At 39.4% G+C, this 17,478-nt stretch overlaps 1 protein-coding gene across 1 annotated transcript in view; it reads left to right on the top strand.

Annotated features, from left to right (window-relative positions):
* LOC108573052 overlaps positions 1–15,413 on the top strand; it is a 19,401-nt gene extending 3,988 nt beyond the window's left edge. Inside the window, exons 2-7 of the mRNA XM_017935410.1 lie at positions 6,556–6,770; positions 7,090–7,233; positions 9,620–9,772; positions 10,088–10,336; positions 10,406–10,657; positions 11,169–15,413. Coding sequence (XP_017790899.1) covers positions 6,556–6,770; positions 7,090–7,233; positions 9,620–9,772; positions 10,088–10,336; positions 10,406–10,657; positions 11,169–15,284 — 5,129 coding nt within the window. The 3' untranslated portion in view covers positions 15,285–15,413. The remainder of the gene's footprint in view (positions 1–6,555; positions 6,771–7,089; positions 7,234–9,619; positions 9,773–10,087; positions 10,337–10,405; positions 10,658–11,168) is intronic.
* The last annotated feature ends 2,065 nt before the right edge of the window (positions 15,414–17,478 follow it).

The raw sequence follows: 17,478 nt of genomic DNA on the forward strand, positions 1-17,478 counted from the left end.
GGGCCCTTCGGTTAAAAAAGCCGAGGCTTTGCGCGCTCCGCCAACCACTCCCTCTCTATTCTCCCTTCGAGGTTCCTATTTGGGTATGAAGGCCCCGATACTATATATGATACGATACTAAATATGAAAAAAAATGGATGGATTTCAAATGCGTCTAAAAACTCACATATCAAGAAAATATTGCTAAATATTACACGAATCTATTGTATAAATATTAAAATAGTATAATTTATACTTATGGTTCATTGGACGTTGTAACGGGAAAATGAACAGGGTAACATAAAACAGGTTTTTCTGTGAAAAAACAGCTATTTAATAATAATCGAAGAACGCATCAAAGCAGAATTATGAACTAAAATACTGAAATAGATACTAAACTGTGTTCACTACGGTGCATTAGATCCTCTAAACTTTCAATTTGTTTAGGTGACAAACCAAATAAAATTGCAAGTTTAAAGTTTTATTTATGAATCCTCCGTTTCGTGTGCAACGACCTAATAATTTAGTGGACATCCTGTATAATCGTGACAGAGTTAGGCTAACGCGTGCACCGGCTGGCAAAGGAGAAGGACTCGAGGAAAAAGGACATACAAAGGTGACCATGAGGGGCGGGAGGTGGTTAGGGGGGCATGAATTGGTTATCCGGGTAGAGTCTCGAGTATCGACAGTTGGCGTTCTCCACTCGAGCCGCACGAGTACGTTCAAACAAATGCGCCGGTGTGCTCGTGGTCATTAAAGTCGCAAGGGGTCGTCGAAAGTGTGCGTTAAAGAAGCTCTATGCTCACGCTGGGGAGGGACAGGGCGATTTCGATAAATTGTCTGTAGAAAGGCAAATCGCGGAGCTACGAGTACCAGAGATTAAGATTCACGAGGGGAGTGTATGTAAGTATGTGCGTGGCTCTGCTTGATGATTGACAAGAGAGGATTTCGCGTGGGGTTGTAGTGGACGCACAGCGATAATGTAAGCGTGGTTGAAGCAGTTGTTAAGCTGCGTCTACACTGTATGACAAAACACTGTTGTAAAACAAATTGTTTGTTATAATTTGTTACAAGATTATACCTTTTGGTATTGTAGTAACAAGACTGTAACAAGTTTGTTTTCTATCTTTCTTTGATCTTTCCCGACGCTTGACGAATAGCATGTAACTTGCTATACGAGACGAAAAGTGTTATTTAACAATAATGTTACATAACATTTTTCTTTCTCTTTTTCTAACAAGTTTTATAACTCTGCTATAGAGGGTGGGTCACGTAAAACAGCCCACCTAATTATCTTCTGTAGCCATGATGGTACGAGAATATTTTTATATGTAATTTAAATGGTTTGAAAGAAGAAGTTTCACGTTTGATTAAGAATTTTAGAGTTCGAGGTTCTTTTAAGATCGTAATATTATGCATGTTTAAATGCACATCTATGCCTGCTACAACATACGGTAGAAAAAAAATATATACATTTATGTAAAAGACAGGTGAAAAAAAGAATTTTCTCGTACCACCATAGCTAGAAAGGATAATTAGGTGACCTGTTTTACATGGTCCATCCTGTACAGTGTAGGCACAACTTTAGAACTGTTTATTGGATGACGAATCGAGGAAAGAATACTTTACTGTAAAAATTCCAGGACAAATCAAATAAGATACAAATTACTTCGTTTATTCAGCCTTATTTCGTTGCCTTTAAAATAATTATCATTGCTTGCGATACACTTGTGCCAACGGCTTTTCCAATCTTCGCTTCGAGGCTTTTAGCTCCTTTAGCGAATTTCGTTTTAGCGAGCTTTTGGCTAGAAAGACGCGAACAAGCGTCGAAGTGCGAGACAGTACATTATCGTGGTTCAAAATCTATCAGCTGTTTCTCCATAAATCCATTTTCGCGGATCGAGTCGTGCAAATCTCTCATGATATCCAAAGTAGTATTGTACATTGACTGTTCCATCAGTCGGAGAAAGAATTTATCCTGAAACTTGTTTGATTAGAGTAGTATACATGTACAAATTCTCTATGCATACAAGTGTTAACAGTCTTTTGAAGCACCTTGTATAGTAAATATGTAAATAATAATAAAAGAATATATCGCTGGTTTTCTAAAAGTGTGACACTAGTAATAAAAGGAAATTTTTCAGGATATCGGTTTGAAACTTTTTGTGGTAAAAAGTTATTAATTTCTCGACAATTTTTTCTTTTACAATTTAGCTGGTCCTTGATATTTGAGGGTCTCTAATAAAATATCGTTCATGTGTATTGTTTACTGTTAGAAAAAGGGTTAAAACAGCTCGATTTTGCAGTATGACATTGTTCTTGTTGAACACGGTATAATTTTAATTTTGCTTCTATCGACGTTCTTTCAGATAAAAATAGCTCACCTTTAGAGTTCTTCTTTGCAGACATCTCAATATTAACGATTCTTAAAATTTGAAAATGTTCACTCTCTTAAATTGAACTTAATTTACGAAGTAAAATTAGATTCAACTGGAAATACACTCTCGTATTATAACAGGGGTTGAAACAGTAATTCAAATACTAGTATCACAGTTAAATCTAATATCTCTATTCACATTGCAATTAATCATCGCCAATTTATCCTTGCACTCGAATGCAACCGCGTTTTACGCTTTAGAGGATCAATTTTCCAGCAGATAGACTAGGAATTGCGCGACGTCTAACAAAGTAATATAAAATCTGTCGCGGCGGGTGCTGGTTTTAATGTCCCCGCATGCGGTCTTATTCAAGCCAGGAGCAAGTTGAGGTTCGAACGTATCGAATTATCGAATTCAACGCCGCAGGGGTTCGAAACGATCCGTTGACGATGGATTCAAACCTCTTGAACTTAATATCGATCGGCCAAGCGATCAATTCGCCTAGCGAAAGCGTAAAACGAGGATTCTTTTAAGTGTCCTCCGGATAAGCAATTTATTTCTCTTTCCTGTTACTCTGCTCCCTCTTCTGCACGAGTAACAATTCAATCTTCCCTTTTTTTTTTCTTTTCCTCCCTCTTGATGGGGACGATTTTGACGAGTGAAACGTTATTTAAAAATTCTACAGTGTTTCTCGAGTGTTGTGATCGAATTGGGGTTGAAATATATCTGTATATGTATAGGGTGAGCCGATAAGTATTACCACCTTGAATATCCCCGAAATTAGGGAAGTGAGAGGGTAATTGTTTCAATGAAAATTATTTAGTATGAGAGGAACCATCATACAGTTGTGACGATTTCTTTGCAAATTCATGTCCTTTATGTAGTTTTTATTACTTGCTATCGTATCTGTAAATAAGGCGTTTGAAAGCAAGTAAAGACACTGTCGTTCATAAATGTGAAAATACCCATTACGTTCGTACAGAAAGTATTATACGATTTCAATTACATTTCTTCGGCAAAGTTAGTATCGTATACAAGTAAATATACGAGGTTTGATAGAAAAATACATAATCTGTAACTCAATACCTTGTGAGTGAAGAGAGAACTATTTTAAAGGAGACCATTTTAATTTAGAATAAGCTTTTATTAACAAAGTTTTTATAACGTTAGAATAATTCTTTTTAAGATCTTAAGGATCTTGTAATGACTGTTTGGGTTTGCTTCACATTTAGTAAGTGTCCTTCCTAATTGTACTTATGAACGGGAGTTTCGATAAATGCTGCAGCAAAAGTTTCTTTCTAATTGCCTTTTAGTGACGTTAGTCAAGTTTCAGTTATACAGCTCTTTGTATTAACTGTACGAGGTGTTTCTAATAAATAAATTTAAAGATTTGGTTTGTCATTAAAAAAGAAATTGGAATGTCATTGAAATCTAGTGAAAAAATTGTTGTAACTGTGATAACTCCTGTTATGCTAAATTATCTTTTCTTCAAAAATTTCTCTCTTATTTTCATTGATCGAGAGACATTCAAAGTGGCAATATTTAGTTGTCCACCTTGTACATCGAGCACAGATTGAAGTTAGATATTTCATTGGTAAGTTTATACACGTGTGTAATTGCTGTTTTCGTGAGGTTATCAAACATAAACGGAGAATGTGTAGTGTATACATGACTAACGTGTAATCATAGAAAATAAATACAAATTGTAAAATTCTTAATATTTGAATGTATCCCTGAAACTTGATTTTGTTTAGTATGTATTGTGAAAAATGATAGTGATGATAATATGTTACTCGTATTAACCCTCGCCCAATCAGTGCCGGGTCACTTTTGACCCATGTCTTCAGCATAGCGAAGAGGCAGCAACGTCTATCGCTGTAACATAAACAAATGACTGCGTGGAGAGTTCTAACGACTTTAGTCAGACAGTATTGAATACAACAGCGAGAAGATCGAAGAAGCTGAATAACAGCAAAAATATGTTCGAGATGCTATAAATTCATAGGAAATGATATCAAATACAGCTCAAAATGTATAACATGCCTAAGACATATATGTTCACAACATACGATGAAAGAAATACAATTTTATGTACACGATGTACATAAGCAAAGTAAATAATATATTTATAAAACATTCTAAGACATATATTTTCACAACATACGATAAAAGAAATACAATTTTATGTACACGATGTACATAAGCAAAGTAAATAATATATTTATAAAACATTTAAAGATTAGTTCTGAAATACATATAGTAAAAATTCTAGTACGTGTCAAAAGAGATCCGGCGTTGGAGTGCCGCGTCACTGTTTTCGGTCGGCTGTTCGATGGTTAAAGAAAACAGTGACTGTAATTTTTAATCAGCAAGTATACGTATATGTAGGAGTAATTATAGTATACATTGTATATAAATGAGAAGAAATTTTTGTTTAATAGATTTCATTTAAAATAGTTGACAAAATTTATGGAAAACAACCCGACTAGGATTTCAGTTAGGCATGCCTAAAGACGAATGTGGGCCTAATGCGGAAACGATTAGGAACACCTCAATACTGCAAGCCTAATCGTTAGGTCCTAATTTGGAAGGAATGATGCATGCCTAACTTGGGCATTCCTAACAGTTGCCATACGTGGCCCAAATGGGTATGGGTGAGCGCACGCTTAGGTTGGGCATTCCTAACACTTGCCATACGTGGCTCAAATGGGGGTGGCCGAGCGCAAGCTTAAGTTGGGCATTCCTAACAATTGCCATACGTGGCTAAAATGGGAGTGGCCGAGCGCAAGCTTAAGTTGGGCATTCCTAACAGTTGCCATACGTGGCTCAAATGGGAGTGGCCGAGCGCAAGCTTAAGTTGGGCATTCCTAACAATTGCCATACGTGGCCCAAATGGGGATGGCCGAGCGCACGCTTAGGTTGGGCATTCCTAACAGTTGCCATACGTGGCCCAAATGGGAGTGGTCGAGCGCACGCCTGAGTTAGGTATTCTTAACAGTTGCCATACATGGCCCAAATGATGGTGGCCGAGCGCACGCCTAAGGTCCTAATTTGGAAGGAATGATGCATGCCTAAGTTGGGCATTCCTAACAGTTGCCATGCGTGGCCCAAATGGGAGTGGTCGAGCGCATGCCTGAGTTAGGTATTCTTAACAGTTGCCATACATGGCCCAAATGATGGTGGCCGAGCGCACGCCTAAGGTAGGCATTCCTAAAAGTTGCCATACGTGGCCCAAATGGGGGTGGCCGAGCGCACGCTTAGGTTGGGCATTCCTAACACTTGCCATACGTGGCTCAAATGGGAGTGGCCCAGCGCACGCCTAAGTTAGGCATTGCTAACAATTGCCATACGTGGCCGAAATGGGAGTGGCCGAGCGCAAGCTTAAGTTGGGCATTCCTAACAGTTGCCATACGTGACCGAAATGGGAGTGGCCGAGCGCACGCCTAAGGTAGGCATTCCTAAAAGTTGCCATACGTGACCGAAATGGGAGTGGCCGAGCGCACGCTTAGTTTGGGCATTCCTAACAGTTGCCATACGTGGCCCAAATGGGGATGGCCGAGCGCACGCTTAGGTTGGGCATTCCTAACAGTTGCCATACGTGGCTGAAATGGGGATGGCCGAGCGCACACCTAAATTAGGTGGAATGGGGCTCTCAAACTTATATGTAGGAATATTTACAGACATCTCAGTGTCGGATGTACGCTTGCGTGAAAGCTTTCAACAAGATAAAAGTTTTTACAATTTAATCCATACAGTGTCTTGATGAGATATTCCTCATGAGATTTAATGTCTTCCAATGACAGCCTAATAAAGCTATTTTAATATGGGCCTAATGCGGTCGTGAATATTCCGCGTTACGTACCGCATGCGGGCCTAACAGGCAAATTAGGCTAGCCTAATGCGGACCTAATATCTGCCTAACTGAAATTCTAGTCGGGAATATTTTCAACAAATGCACAAAGCAATCTTTTCAATGTTTTTTTTAATTAAATACTCCTAATTATTCATATTTAATTTCATTCTTTATTAAATATTCATAATTAAATAACGAAGAACTTAATATACCTAAGTGTCTCTATCTTTCGTAATTTGACATTTTAATATTTTTCCCTCTGATTTTCTGTCTTTCTTTTTAGGATAAGAGTGTGTGTTTTATATAAAAAAAAAAAATGTAATTGTTCAATTGTATATTTTTCAGTCAAGTACGAACCAACCCAGTTTCTTGGGGAGGGTGTGTCGTTCAAGGCAAAGCTGATTGGCATATTGGAAGTACCAGAAGCACGCGGGGACCGGATGTGCCAAACAGCTCTGACGGATCTGAAGATAGCGATTCGAGCCGCCGGTGAACATAAACCACGAATCTCCATCCAGGTCAGCATCGATGGATTACGCTTGCGGGACGAAAAGACTGGGGTAAAAATTTTAATAAATTCTAATTCATAATAAACAAAAAATGTCAATTCTAATACTTCCATAATAATCATTTCTTAATATTAAAGTTACGCAGAGGAAACGTTTTTCGAATTATTTAAATAGAATTATTAGACAAATATTAATTAATTATGAAAGAAGAATTTATTAACAATTTGGTTAACTCAGTTGACGAAAGTAAATTTCATTTGGTTCAATCTTTGAATCTATCTGATTCGAATAATTTCTTATACAATCATATTGGAAGGAGACTGTGCTTGACAGAGAAAAGATTTAACAATGATTTAATATTTTGCCCCAGGACACTCTGTTTCACCATCCTGTATATAAGATATCGTTCATCGCGAAGGATATGAACGATTCGAGAGCCTTTGGATATATTTTTGGGTCACCAGACACTGGACATCGTTTCTTTGGCATCAAAACAGACAAAGCGGCCAGCCAAGTAAGATTTCTAATATAGTTCACTAGATTAAGTTAACCTAGCTCTTATCATGCTTATTAAACAATTTAATTTCCTATTGTACGCTTTATTTTTAATTTATATAAGTTGAACTTGTTCTTAATTTATGTTAATTTTATGTTCAAGTAACGAGCAAATAAAAACCTGAAATTTTTACAAATATGATTTTACTTATTATTTTTTCCTTCTAAGAAGAAATGACTCATAATGGAAGTGGCCAATTTTGTTGTTACATTCCAATATAATAAAGTACTACCTGTACCTACTGCTTAACTAATAATGACGATTTGATTCTTCTTTTCCCTTTGTAATAACAATAATTCTGACATGGACTGAATTAATTTACAATTTTTTACAACTTTTCAAAAGTACCATTTCTGTTGTTTGAATAAAGGATTAGAATTATGATATTTTAACGTGGTGCGAACAGAAGAAGTTAATATTTCAATATAAAAAAAAAAAAGAACCTTTTCCTAGTGATAGATCAACTCTGGAATATCGACATTAATTTTTTGTCATTAGTGGGGTACGCTGTACCCCATGGAGTAAAAATAATATTTGTTCTTTTTTTTACTAACATTGTTATCATTAATCTGGAGTTCAAAATAAATTAATAAGTGCACATTTGTTAAATATAATGATATGTAAAGTGAAAATATAAAAGAAAAGTATGTACAATGTATATAAAAAAAAGTCCCTTGGGACGCTATAGAAGTTGAAAAATATCGAATAGAATATTTAAAAAAATTTTTTTGTTCATCTGATTTTAATAAATTAAGTATCCTTTTAAACAGCAAATAACGGAAAATAACATACGTTTTTTCACCTGAATACCTCGTCAACTCCTCTTAAAAATCTCCAAAATTGACCATTTACTCTCACGTGAAAATTATTCCACCGCGTAAGGGGAAAAAAAGAAATCGATCATAGGAAGAGGCAGTGAACGCTAGAACATTTGGGGCCATTGTATTCATCGCCAGCTCGAATATTGCCTTCGGGAAATAACAAAAGGACAAGCTTGTGCGCGTTGATTCGATCGGAGGGCCGTTCGTGCGCGAATACGATCCTTAAACGCGGCCTAACCGTGTTATTTATCGTGACCGATCCGCTTTCGCCGTAGCAAGGGGCTCTAAAATGATATTTGCCCAATCCAGAGGAGCAATATCGACCTCGGTGGCTCGGTAATTTCGGCCGGGGTATGTAAATAATTGCATTATACGATTCGGCCTGCCACCCCGACGATACACCGCGGGAGATTGTTGTTCGATTACACATCATTCCCTGCGTGCTCGTTCAAAGAGATCGCGATTTCTTCGTGTTCGCCTCCCCTCTGTTCCCGATTTCACTCTACATCCCTTATTTCTTTATTCCAAGAGGCTTCTTTGTTCTAAAGCTTCGAAAAAACCGAGGTTGTTCTCTTTTTTTTTTTGCTTTTTCTGGTAGATTGATGTCAAAAATTAAAAATTGAAAATCTTTAAATGGAAATTTAGAAAATTGTGTTCCTAACAAAAGTGGGACACTCATGAACGAATTTTTATGAAATTTCGATTCGAGGTTGCATTTTTTTAAATGCAACAAATTACTCTTACTTTGTGTTGCATCGATCCTTTCATAGAGAAGATTCACATTATAAGAGTAGGTAGTTTGTGAAATATTTTGTCAGATAATAAAAAAGTATTGTTTAGTATACCCAAAGGAAAAAGTCTAAACATCTCGAATCAAAAAATATATCACCGAGACCATTCTACTGAATGTAAACAATAGGGAGAATTATCAACGCATGAATGATAGAAAGAATAATAATACTTGAATGATGTCAGCTTCGTCAGAATCTCTTAGTCAGCTTGTTTGTCACGTCTTCGTGGTTACATATTTAAAAATGTATATTTGATATTCTTGTCATTAAGACAATATTTATTAAAAAGTGTATAAAACGTTTTCACCATTCAACATTTTCGGTTAATAAATTTGCATAAATTCACTAGCATTTTGTTGAATTAATTAATTAAAGCAATGCGTTATAATCGTTACGTTATAATTTATGGAAAGATGCAAAGTGATGTGACTGACCACGTGACTGAACCATAAGAGAGAGGGAAACAGTAGAGTGGGGGTTGGGTCATAAGTGACTGCGGAGCGTGTATAGTCAGACGCAGTTAACGTTCAACATGACGTAACTTCCATTAACGTGCAGTACTTCGAGATTTGTTTCACGTAAACGTTTTCTTCAAATTAATAAAAAAAGAAAAATAACCTGCATCCAGTATTTTTTTAGTGTACCTGTGCATTAATTTTTAATTATCAAATTTCAAATGATTTTGTAGTATTTGTTGATTGTTAAATATTTACCTTCTAATTTTTTTTACAGGTGATAATCGCGATGCGAGAGTTGTTTCAAATAGTGTACGATCAAAAACAGAAAGAAATCGAAATAACAAAGCTGCACTTGGAACAGAATGCTGTAAACGTTTTTCAATTTCCCACGAGCGGCATTTTCGTCGAGCCTACCCCGGACACCAAAGTAATAATCATACTTCTTCCATTTATACAATTTTCCTCTTATTCATAAATTATTGTTAACCTCAGAAAGTCCAAGGAAAGGTAAACAAATGTTCACAGTTTTAAACTTTCATTTCTTTCATAAAATATGTGTTTTCATATCAGAAAGGAATTGTATTTAATGATTGTACACAAACTAATTGTATATCCTGTTTATTCTTTTTTTTTTTCAAGTTTACAATTAAATTAAACCTTCCAACAGATTGGACTTCCTAGGGTTAATTTATTATAAAATGTATGCAAAATTGTTAAATATATGTTACTTTTACAATAACAGGGTGCAGCAGGATCAGAAACCTCCCTTCGTCAAGTGAGAAATGCGATTGCCAATTTAGACAAGTCCTCAGACAAACGAAACGAGGTGCATAGCGGTGTAATAGCGGACCTCTTAGATTTACAATTCGAATTGAACTCTCTGCAACAAGGAATTCGTCATATGGACAAAATCACTCCTGATAATCCAGCACCTTCCGCTGAAGACCTCTTCGAAACTGATCCATTTGGTGATTCATTCGCGAACATGAAGGTATATTTCGATTAATGAATTTCAATTCTTAAAATTAGATTTATTTAAATATCAATGTAATAATTATAGTTAGAAGATACTGTGCGACCAATTCTACCACCGCCGCCATCATCTTCCAAAAGAGGCCACCTAGAACGACAGCAAACGGTTCCAGGTCCCCAATCGTCGATCACGTCGAGTCCAGCGTCCACTCTAACAAGCAAAACACCGCCTGTTCAGAGTAACATTCAGTGGTTCGACAAGGAAGCCGAAAATCTCTTTAGCGACAGCGAGCTCAACAACTCGGCTAAGAACACGCCGGTTAAGAAAGAAGTAGATGAGGTGTATATCTTACGTGCGCGTTAATTAAGCTTAAATTACAATAGTATGAATTAAATGTCGAGTGGAAAATTTGATAGAGGGTTACTTCTTGGTGACCATCAGTTAGAGAAGATAGAATGTTTCTTGTAGTCTGAGTGAAAAACTGAAATCTTGCAATCACACTCCACTATCGATTTGTATAGCGAAACATCAAGTGATCTTAACTATAATTCTATCAAGCACAATCTTAAGTGTCATTTCACCATTGTTACAGGCACAAACTAAGAGTTCACAGATAGACGTCTTCACAATGCTAGATCCACTAAGAAATTACATGTCGAGTGGAGAATTTGATAGAGGGTTACTTTTGATGACCATCTGTTAGAGAAGATAGAATGTTTCCTGTAGTCTAAGTGAAAGTCTTAAATCTTCCAATCACATTCCACTACCGCTTTAGATAGTGAAACATCAAGTGATCCTAACTATAACTCTATCAAGCGCAATCTCAAGTGTTATTTTACCATTGTTACAGGCACAAGCTAAGAATTCACAGATAGACGTCTTCACAGAGCTAGATCCATTGGGAACTGGTTTGATCAAGCCATACGTGGACAAGAAGGACTTCTTCCAGCATCTGAAGAACCCTCCTAAGAAGGTTCTGAAAGACTTAGTATCCACCTGTTCGACGGATACAGCTCCGGCGAACTTCAACAACCTCTCAGAGCCTCTAGATTCAGCGAAGCTACGAAATGATTTGAATCCAAAGGATAATCACTTTGACGACAACAACTTCGCAAATTTCGATCGATTCGACGAGAACGAAGCGGTTCAATCCATCTTCACCAGCTCTGACTCGACCAAGAAAACAGAGAGCACATCTAAACCGGCTCATCTAAATCAGCCACTCTCCGTGTCCCTGCCTCCTGAAGATACTTCTATTTCGAAGTCTGCAGTCTCGACTGTCCCCGCCTCTACAGTTCCTGTGGTTAATAGGATGGATAAGGACTCCACAGAATCCATGCATGGTTTGGTGAAGCTCCCCAGTCCCATAAAATCCACTCGTAAAAAGGAATTCGATATTGACTTACCTAGTAGCAAACCACAGTCCGTAGACAAGTCATTCCCAGTCGATTTCTCTGCAGCCAATGAGTCACCCGCATCTCCATTGAAATCCTGTTCCTCAGACGCTAACTCCCGGTTGTCCAGTTCATCTGCGGAGCTGGAACTCGTACCGGAACCTCCTCCGCGTGGAGTAGCCAATATTCTGATCAATCCTCCGCCTCTTCCACCCAAGAAACAGGGAGTCAGAGGAGCAATAAAGCCTCCACCAAGGCCACCGCACACGGACAGCTACTTCCATTACGACTTCCCTGAGAGAGAGCCTGTTGCCACAAAAGACACAAGTAAAAGTCCTTCGAAGGAGGTGATGAACCAATTCGACGACAATTTCAGTCCACCTATTCAATTGTCTGGCAAGTCTGACCTGATAGGTTCGATGACCACGTCAACGTTCGAGGATTCCTTCAGCTCTATGGTGCCTACAACTAACTTGTCCACGTTCTTCACATCCACCAACACGTCCACTGGGTCCAAGAAGACCAAACCTTCGTTAGACATCACTCTAAGCCAGTTGACGTCTGCTAATTTAGACGAGTTGGCTAATAGCTTAGGAATGACTGTCCAGGAGTTGACAAGTTTGACTCTTCAACAGTTGACAGAGTGCCTGGCTACTTTGTCAGCTAAAGAGGTTGCTGCTAGTAACACAGAGGAACAGGTTTTTGTAAGGCAGGAGCAAGTCAGTTCTGTGCAGTCGCAGTCCGTGTCCAGTGCAACGCAATCAAAGCCATTTAACGAGTCTCAGCCTTTTGCTACGACGAATACTGAACAAGACACCAAGCAGGATGCAACTTACGACAAGTACGCTGTGTTCAGGGAACTGTTAGAGTTGGAGCAGATGGAGAAGAACGAAGAATGTGCAATGAAAGAAAGTGTCGAGGAAGAAACGCCTTCAATGAAGGAAGAGTTTGAAATGGTCAGCCAACAACAAGAGGAGGCTTCTGAAGAGAGTAGACCGGACAGTTTGGCTTGTCTGGCGAACCTGACAGTGAAGCTTCCGCCTAGCAACGAGGATCTAACAAAGGAAGAACCAACAAGCATGAAACCTGAAGAAAGCATTGAACCGTCTTCGAATTTGTCATTTGAGAAGAGTCAATCGGAGGAGCAAGAAGGTAAAACGGGACCAGTAACTGAAGCTGACACAACGACGGACTTACTGACGAAGCAGAATACCGTAGATCTCGAAGACGAGCCCGAGAGAACGAAATCTATAACAGAAATGGAGGAAAAGGTAGAGGAAATTGAACCTGTTGAAAAGCCTATCGAGTCTAACCAAGACTCCGACAAACTTACCACAGAGGCTATTACAGAGGAGTCGAATGATTCTGTAGCTACAGAGAAAGGAGAAGTGAAGTCCTCGGTATCGACGTCCAGCGACAAATACGCAGCTCTGCGTGAAATTATAGGGGAGCCAGAGCCAGCAGTGAAACAAGCCGACGATGAAACGTCGAGTTCCACGCGAATGTCTCCTGTGATTCAGCCAACGGGCCACTCGAAGACTTCAACCGAAGTCGAATTGCTAAACCTTTTCTCCGACACACCTTCCCCTTCTAGTCCCAAGAAGCAGGCTGAAAAAGAGGATGAAAAGACAATACGCATGGACATCTTCGAGGAGATCGAGATGTTAAGCAACAGTGGAAACTCTGACTCAAAGAAAACCAAGTCCTTGATCCCTGAGGACATATTGTGTCCCTTCACAGAGCTGAAACAGGAGAGAGAAGACAGCAAAGACGATGGAAATTGGGCTAAGTTCGACACAGGTTTATTCGTCCCATATAAATTACCCTGTGAAGGTCTTCATTCTACCAGTGGCACCTCACTATGGTCCCCAGATGGCAAGGAGTTCCAAAAGGACTGCTTCAAAGGAAGCGGATATCGACACTCTGGCGACAGCGATAACGAGTGGAAGGACGAGGAGGAAAGCGAGGAGAGCAACGGGAGGACACGAGACGGTCGTTTTTGTTGCAGTCGTCATCCTCGATTCGACCTACCGTTTGGAGACAGGAGCTTCTATGAGGAGACAAATAGAGCGTCTGGTGCTAAAAGAGACAAAGCTTTTCGAGACAGAATGTTGGAGAAGTCTCGAGAAATGGCATGGATTAAGATCAATTTGGATTCTGGCAACAGATCGCGCGATCCCTCGCCTTGGCACGACGAGAACCAGTGGGAAAAGGAAGTTAGGCGTTGTCTTCATAGAAAAATGTCATACAAAGATGAGGAAGAACAGTGCGAGGCTCATTGGAAATACAGGCACAAGTCTCCGCGCTGGAACTGGCAACACGAGCATGGGCCATTCTACGACGACGAGAGGAAGAGGAAGATGATGCTGTGGAAGGAGGACAGATTCGGTAGCCAAGAGAACATGGGTTACGAGGATGAGGACAGGTGGTCCAGGGGCAAGTATGTAAGGAGGCGAGGAGGACGTGAGGACGAAGCTGCATACTGGATCAGGAGAATGATAGCTGCTCCAGAGTCTGACTATCCTAGCAGGGACAGTTACTATTACTATACAAAGGGTAGAGAACGGCCTCACGATTATCCCTCAACTTGGGACGAAGAGTACGGCTCTGATCGACCAGAAGACGAGTCCCCTAGGTACAATCTCTCGGTAGAGCGTAGAAAGCGTCACTGGCCAAAAAGGCCCAACAGCGCGAATGAAGGACGCAACGCTGACACGGTGTACGCTGAGTCCCGTGGTAAATTTGGCACGACCAGGTCAGAGTGCGGTGACAACGACTTTGACCCTTATCCACGGTCCTCACAGCGCTCCAGGAGCCGCGAAAGCTACTGGAGCAGCGACCAGGAATACGATAGCTGGCCATATTGGTCCGAGGGGCCAGATTCGAAAAGCGAGAACTTGCACCGAAAGAGAATACCCAGGCACAAGCCACGGCAGCCTCATGTGAAGACACAGAGCCCCTTTGAAGATGATTTTGCTCAGAGCGTGGAGAACGTAGATCCGTCTAATGTGGAGGCTATAGCCACGGCGGAGCCACGGGTCAGATCAGACGCGAACGAGCAGAAACCACTGCCGCAGAGCCCACCCTTCAGTAAGAGATTCACGAAGGATATGATGAGGAAGGAGATGCAGATGGATTATACTATGAGGTCGAGTTACTTTAAAGACGACCTGACGCCCACAACTAGTGGAATGAGCGATACGTCAGATAGGCAGAGGCTGTCAGCAGAATTGAAGGCAACGCCTGAGGAGATGCCCTGCGAGGCTAAAGAAGGTCAGCAGGCTGGCGATGCTTTTACGTCTGAGGATAATGGTCGAGACTCGTTTTTTAACGGGGATCTCAGATATGACGACGATGCGTTCGTCTTCAAGTCTGAATTGGAGGATAACGTTTCTGACAGAGCGACGACTTTACCTCTGAGGAACTACGCTAGACAGGCTAAATATTCCGCTGGTAGTAATAACAATAACAGTAACAAGTCTAGGAGCGACCAGTACATTAGGAAGTCCGAGTCGGTGAACATATTCGTCAGGGAGAACGACCCGTTCGACGACGACGATTTTTTCAATTGATGCGTTGTTTGGATGATGTTTGACGGTGCTGGACATTCTAAAGGTGTTTCGAACGTCGGTTTCACAAAGCTGATCTCAGTGTCAGGGTGATTCGACGGGGTACGTTTCTCTTCTCTCTGTCCAATCAACGCCCCCAGGCTTCGATGCTCTCATTCGTCGACCGGGAGTCTCTTTCAGTGTAAGTCCTCGAGATAGAGATGGACGACTGTCGCGTACCATCCTTGTTTTCCTCGATCAGCTTCTGGCTATGGTGGAGACTGTGAGCGTTGGCCAGTTGGGGACATTGAAACGGTAGTACTTATGGAAAATTTTGGTATAATACTGTTCGCGAGATGAAGTCGAGTTTTTTTTTTTTAACGTGAATGGAAATCAAGCTTCATATTTCGTACTTCCAATTACTGTTTTTGTATACTTGACTGATAATTACAGGAACTGGGAATAGGGATATTTTTTGTTTACAATTGAAGGGTTCCAAATCATAACATTTCAAATACCAAAAAGTGAAATTTTCAGGAGAAGCGAAAAACGAAAGGATTTGTTGCACTTGTATGCAAGGTGTTTCACAGTCTTCCGTATTCAACAGCTAAACGTAAAACTAAAATGTCATATAAAAAAAAAGTCCAAAAATGCTTGATTAAAAAGTTATAAGCAAAAGAATATGAAACATGAAAGACAGGATAACGCTCGTTTTCTTACAATTAGTTCGATACAGAACAAGATATTATTCGATACCATTCTCTTAACCTCCTAGGTCACCTGTCCTTGCACCTCTACATTTTTATTTATAGGGAACTGTAAAAGAAAATGTGTACAATAGGGAAGTATGCACAAGACAAAATCGTGACAAAATTTCAGTATCAGGCTTGCATCGACAGAGGCGGGCGTCACTTCGAAATGTAAACGTAGTTGCGGCGTTGCTATCTCAGTTTCTGAAAATTTCACACAACGTTGTGATATGGAACTCTTCAAGTGATTGTAGACAATGTTGGTTTTATAAGAATGGAGATAAGTAGTCTGAATATTTCGAAAATACACAGTACTTACAACGTTGCGGCGTTGCTATCTCAGTTTCTGAAAATTTCACACAACGTTGTGATATGGAACTCTCCAAGTGATTGTAGACAATGTTGGTTTTATAAGAATGGAGATAAGTAGTCTGAATATTTCGAAAAAACAGAAACAGACGAAAGTTATACACCAAAAGTGCAAGAATTCGTAACCTTAAAAGAGTGAAATTTTCAATTAAAAGCGTCTCTAACAACAGGTTGGTCCTTATGGCCACTACTATAGCCAAGTTGTTTAGTTAAATGCGTTATAATATGATTACGCGAATGTGAACTAGAAATGATACAAAAGAGACGTAAGTAAGTGCGTTCGTCTATGGTCATTCACGATTATGCCCATTAAAAGGAGAGAGTGAGGAGGGGATTAGTGTCCTGACGTATTGATAGCGAAATATCGATGGGGTACGAGCGACGTACCGACTGCTAGTCATTGTTTTAATAAATTTGTACATAATGTTACATCGGTGTTAGCGTGAAATTGATTCGTCGATTGGGCTCTGTATATGTGCGTGCAGTTTACCGTGATTCCGGCGCGTACTTTCAATTCCTGATCACCGTTCCATCGACCGTTGCACACTTCGGTTTGAAAAATGTTGAACACTTTATCGATTTTACGTAAAGAACTGCGATTCAATCATTTCGGTAAATTTTTCATTTTCGAATATTTCGATATTACAGGTATAGAATATAATTGCAAAAACATATTGTAAACTAAATTCAGAAATATTATCTACAATATTTCTCCTATTTTCAGTGTTTTTAGAAGTCCTTTGATTTCACTTCAAATTATTCTTCGTTTTTTTTTTTTTTTAAATTTGAAAAGAAATTAAAAGGATGTTATAATACGCGAAAAGTGTAGATGATTTTCGTCTTTCTTGAAAATCACGGAATTTTTGCGAAATGAATATAAAAAAAGGAGAAACATTGGAAGTGGAAGAAAAATATTAAGCAATGAAATTAAATGGCATTGTTTTTCGAGCATTTCACATTTTTCGCAGTGAAGTGTAGTTAACCGCGTTCTTGCTTTGATCGTTTCGTACGATCACGATGCTAGTCATGTTCGAGGGGCGTTAGGATACTAGAGAATATAGGCTGGATTCTCGATGGTTATTGCAATTGAAATCGTTAGA

The sequence above is a fragment of the Habropoda laboriosa genome, unplaced genomic scaffold (genome assembly GCF_001263275.1).
Source record: "Habropoda laboriosa isolate 0110345459 unplaced genomic scaffold, ASM126327v1 scaffold89, whole genome shotgun sequence".
Classification (NCBI taxonomy): domain Eukaryota; kingdom Metazoa; phylum Arthropoda; class Insecta; order Hymenoptera; family Apidae; genus Habropoda; species Habropoda laboriosa.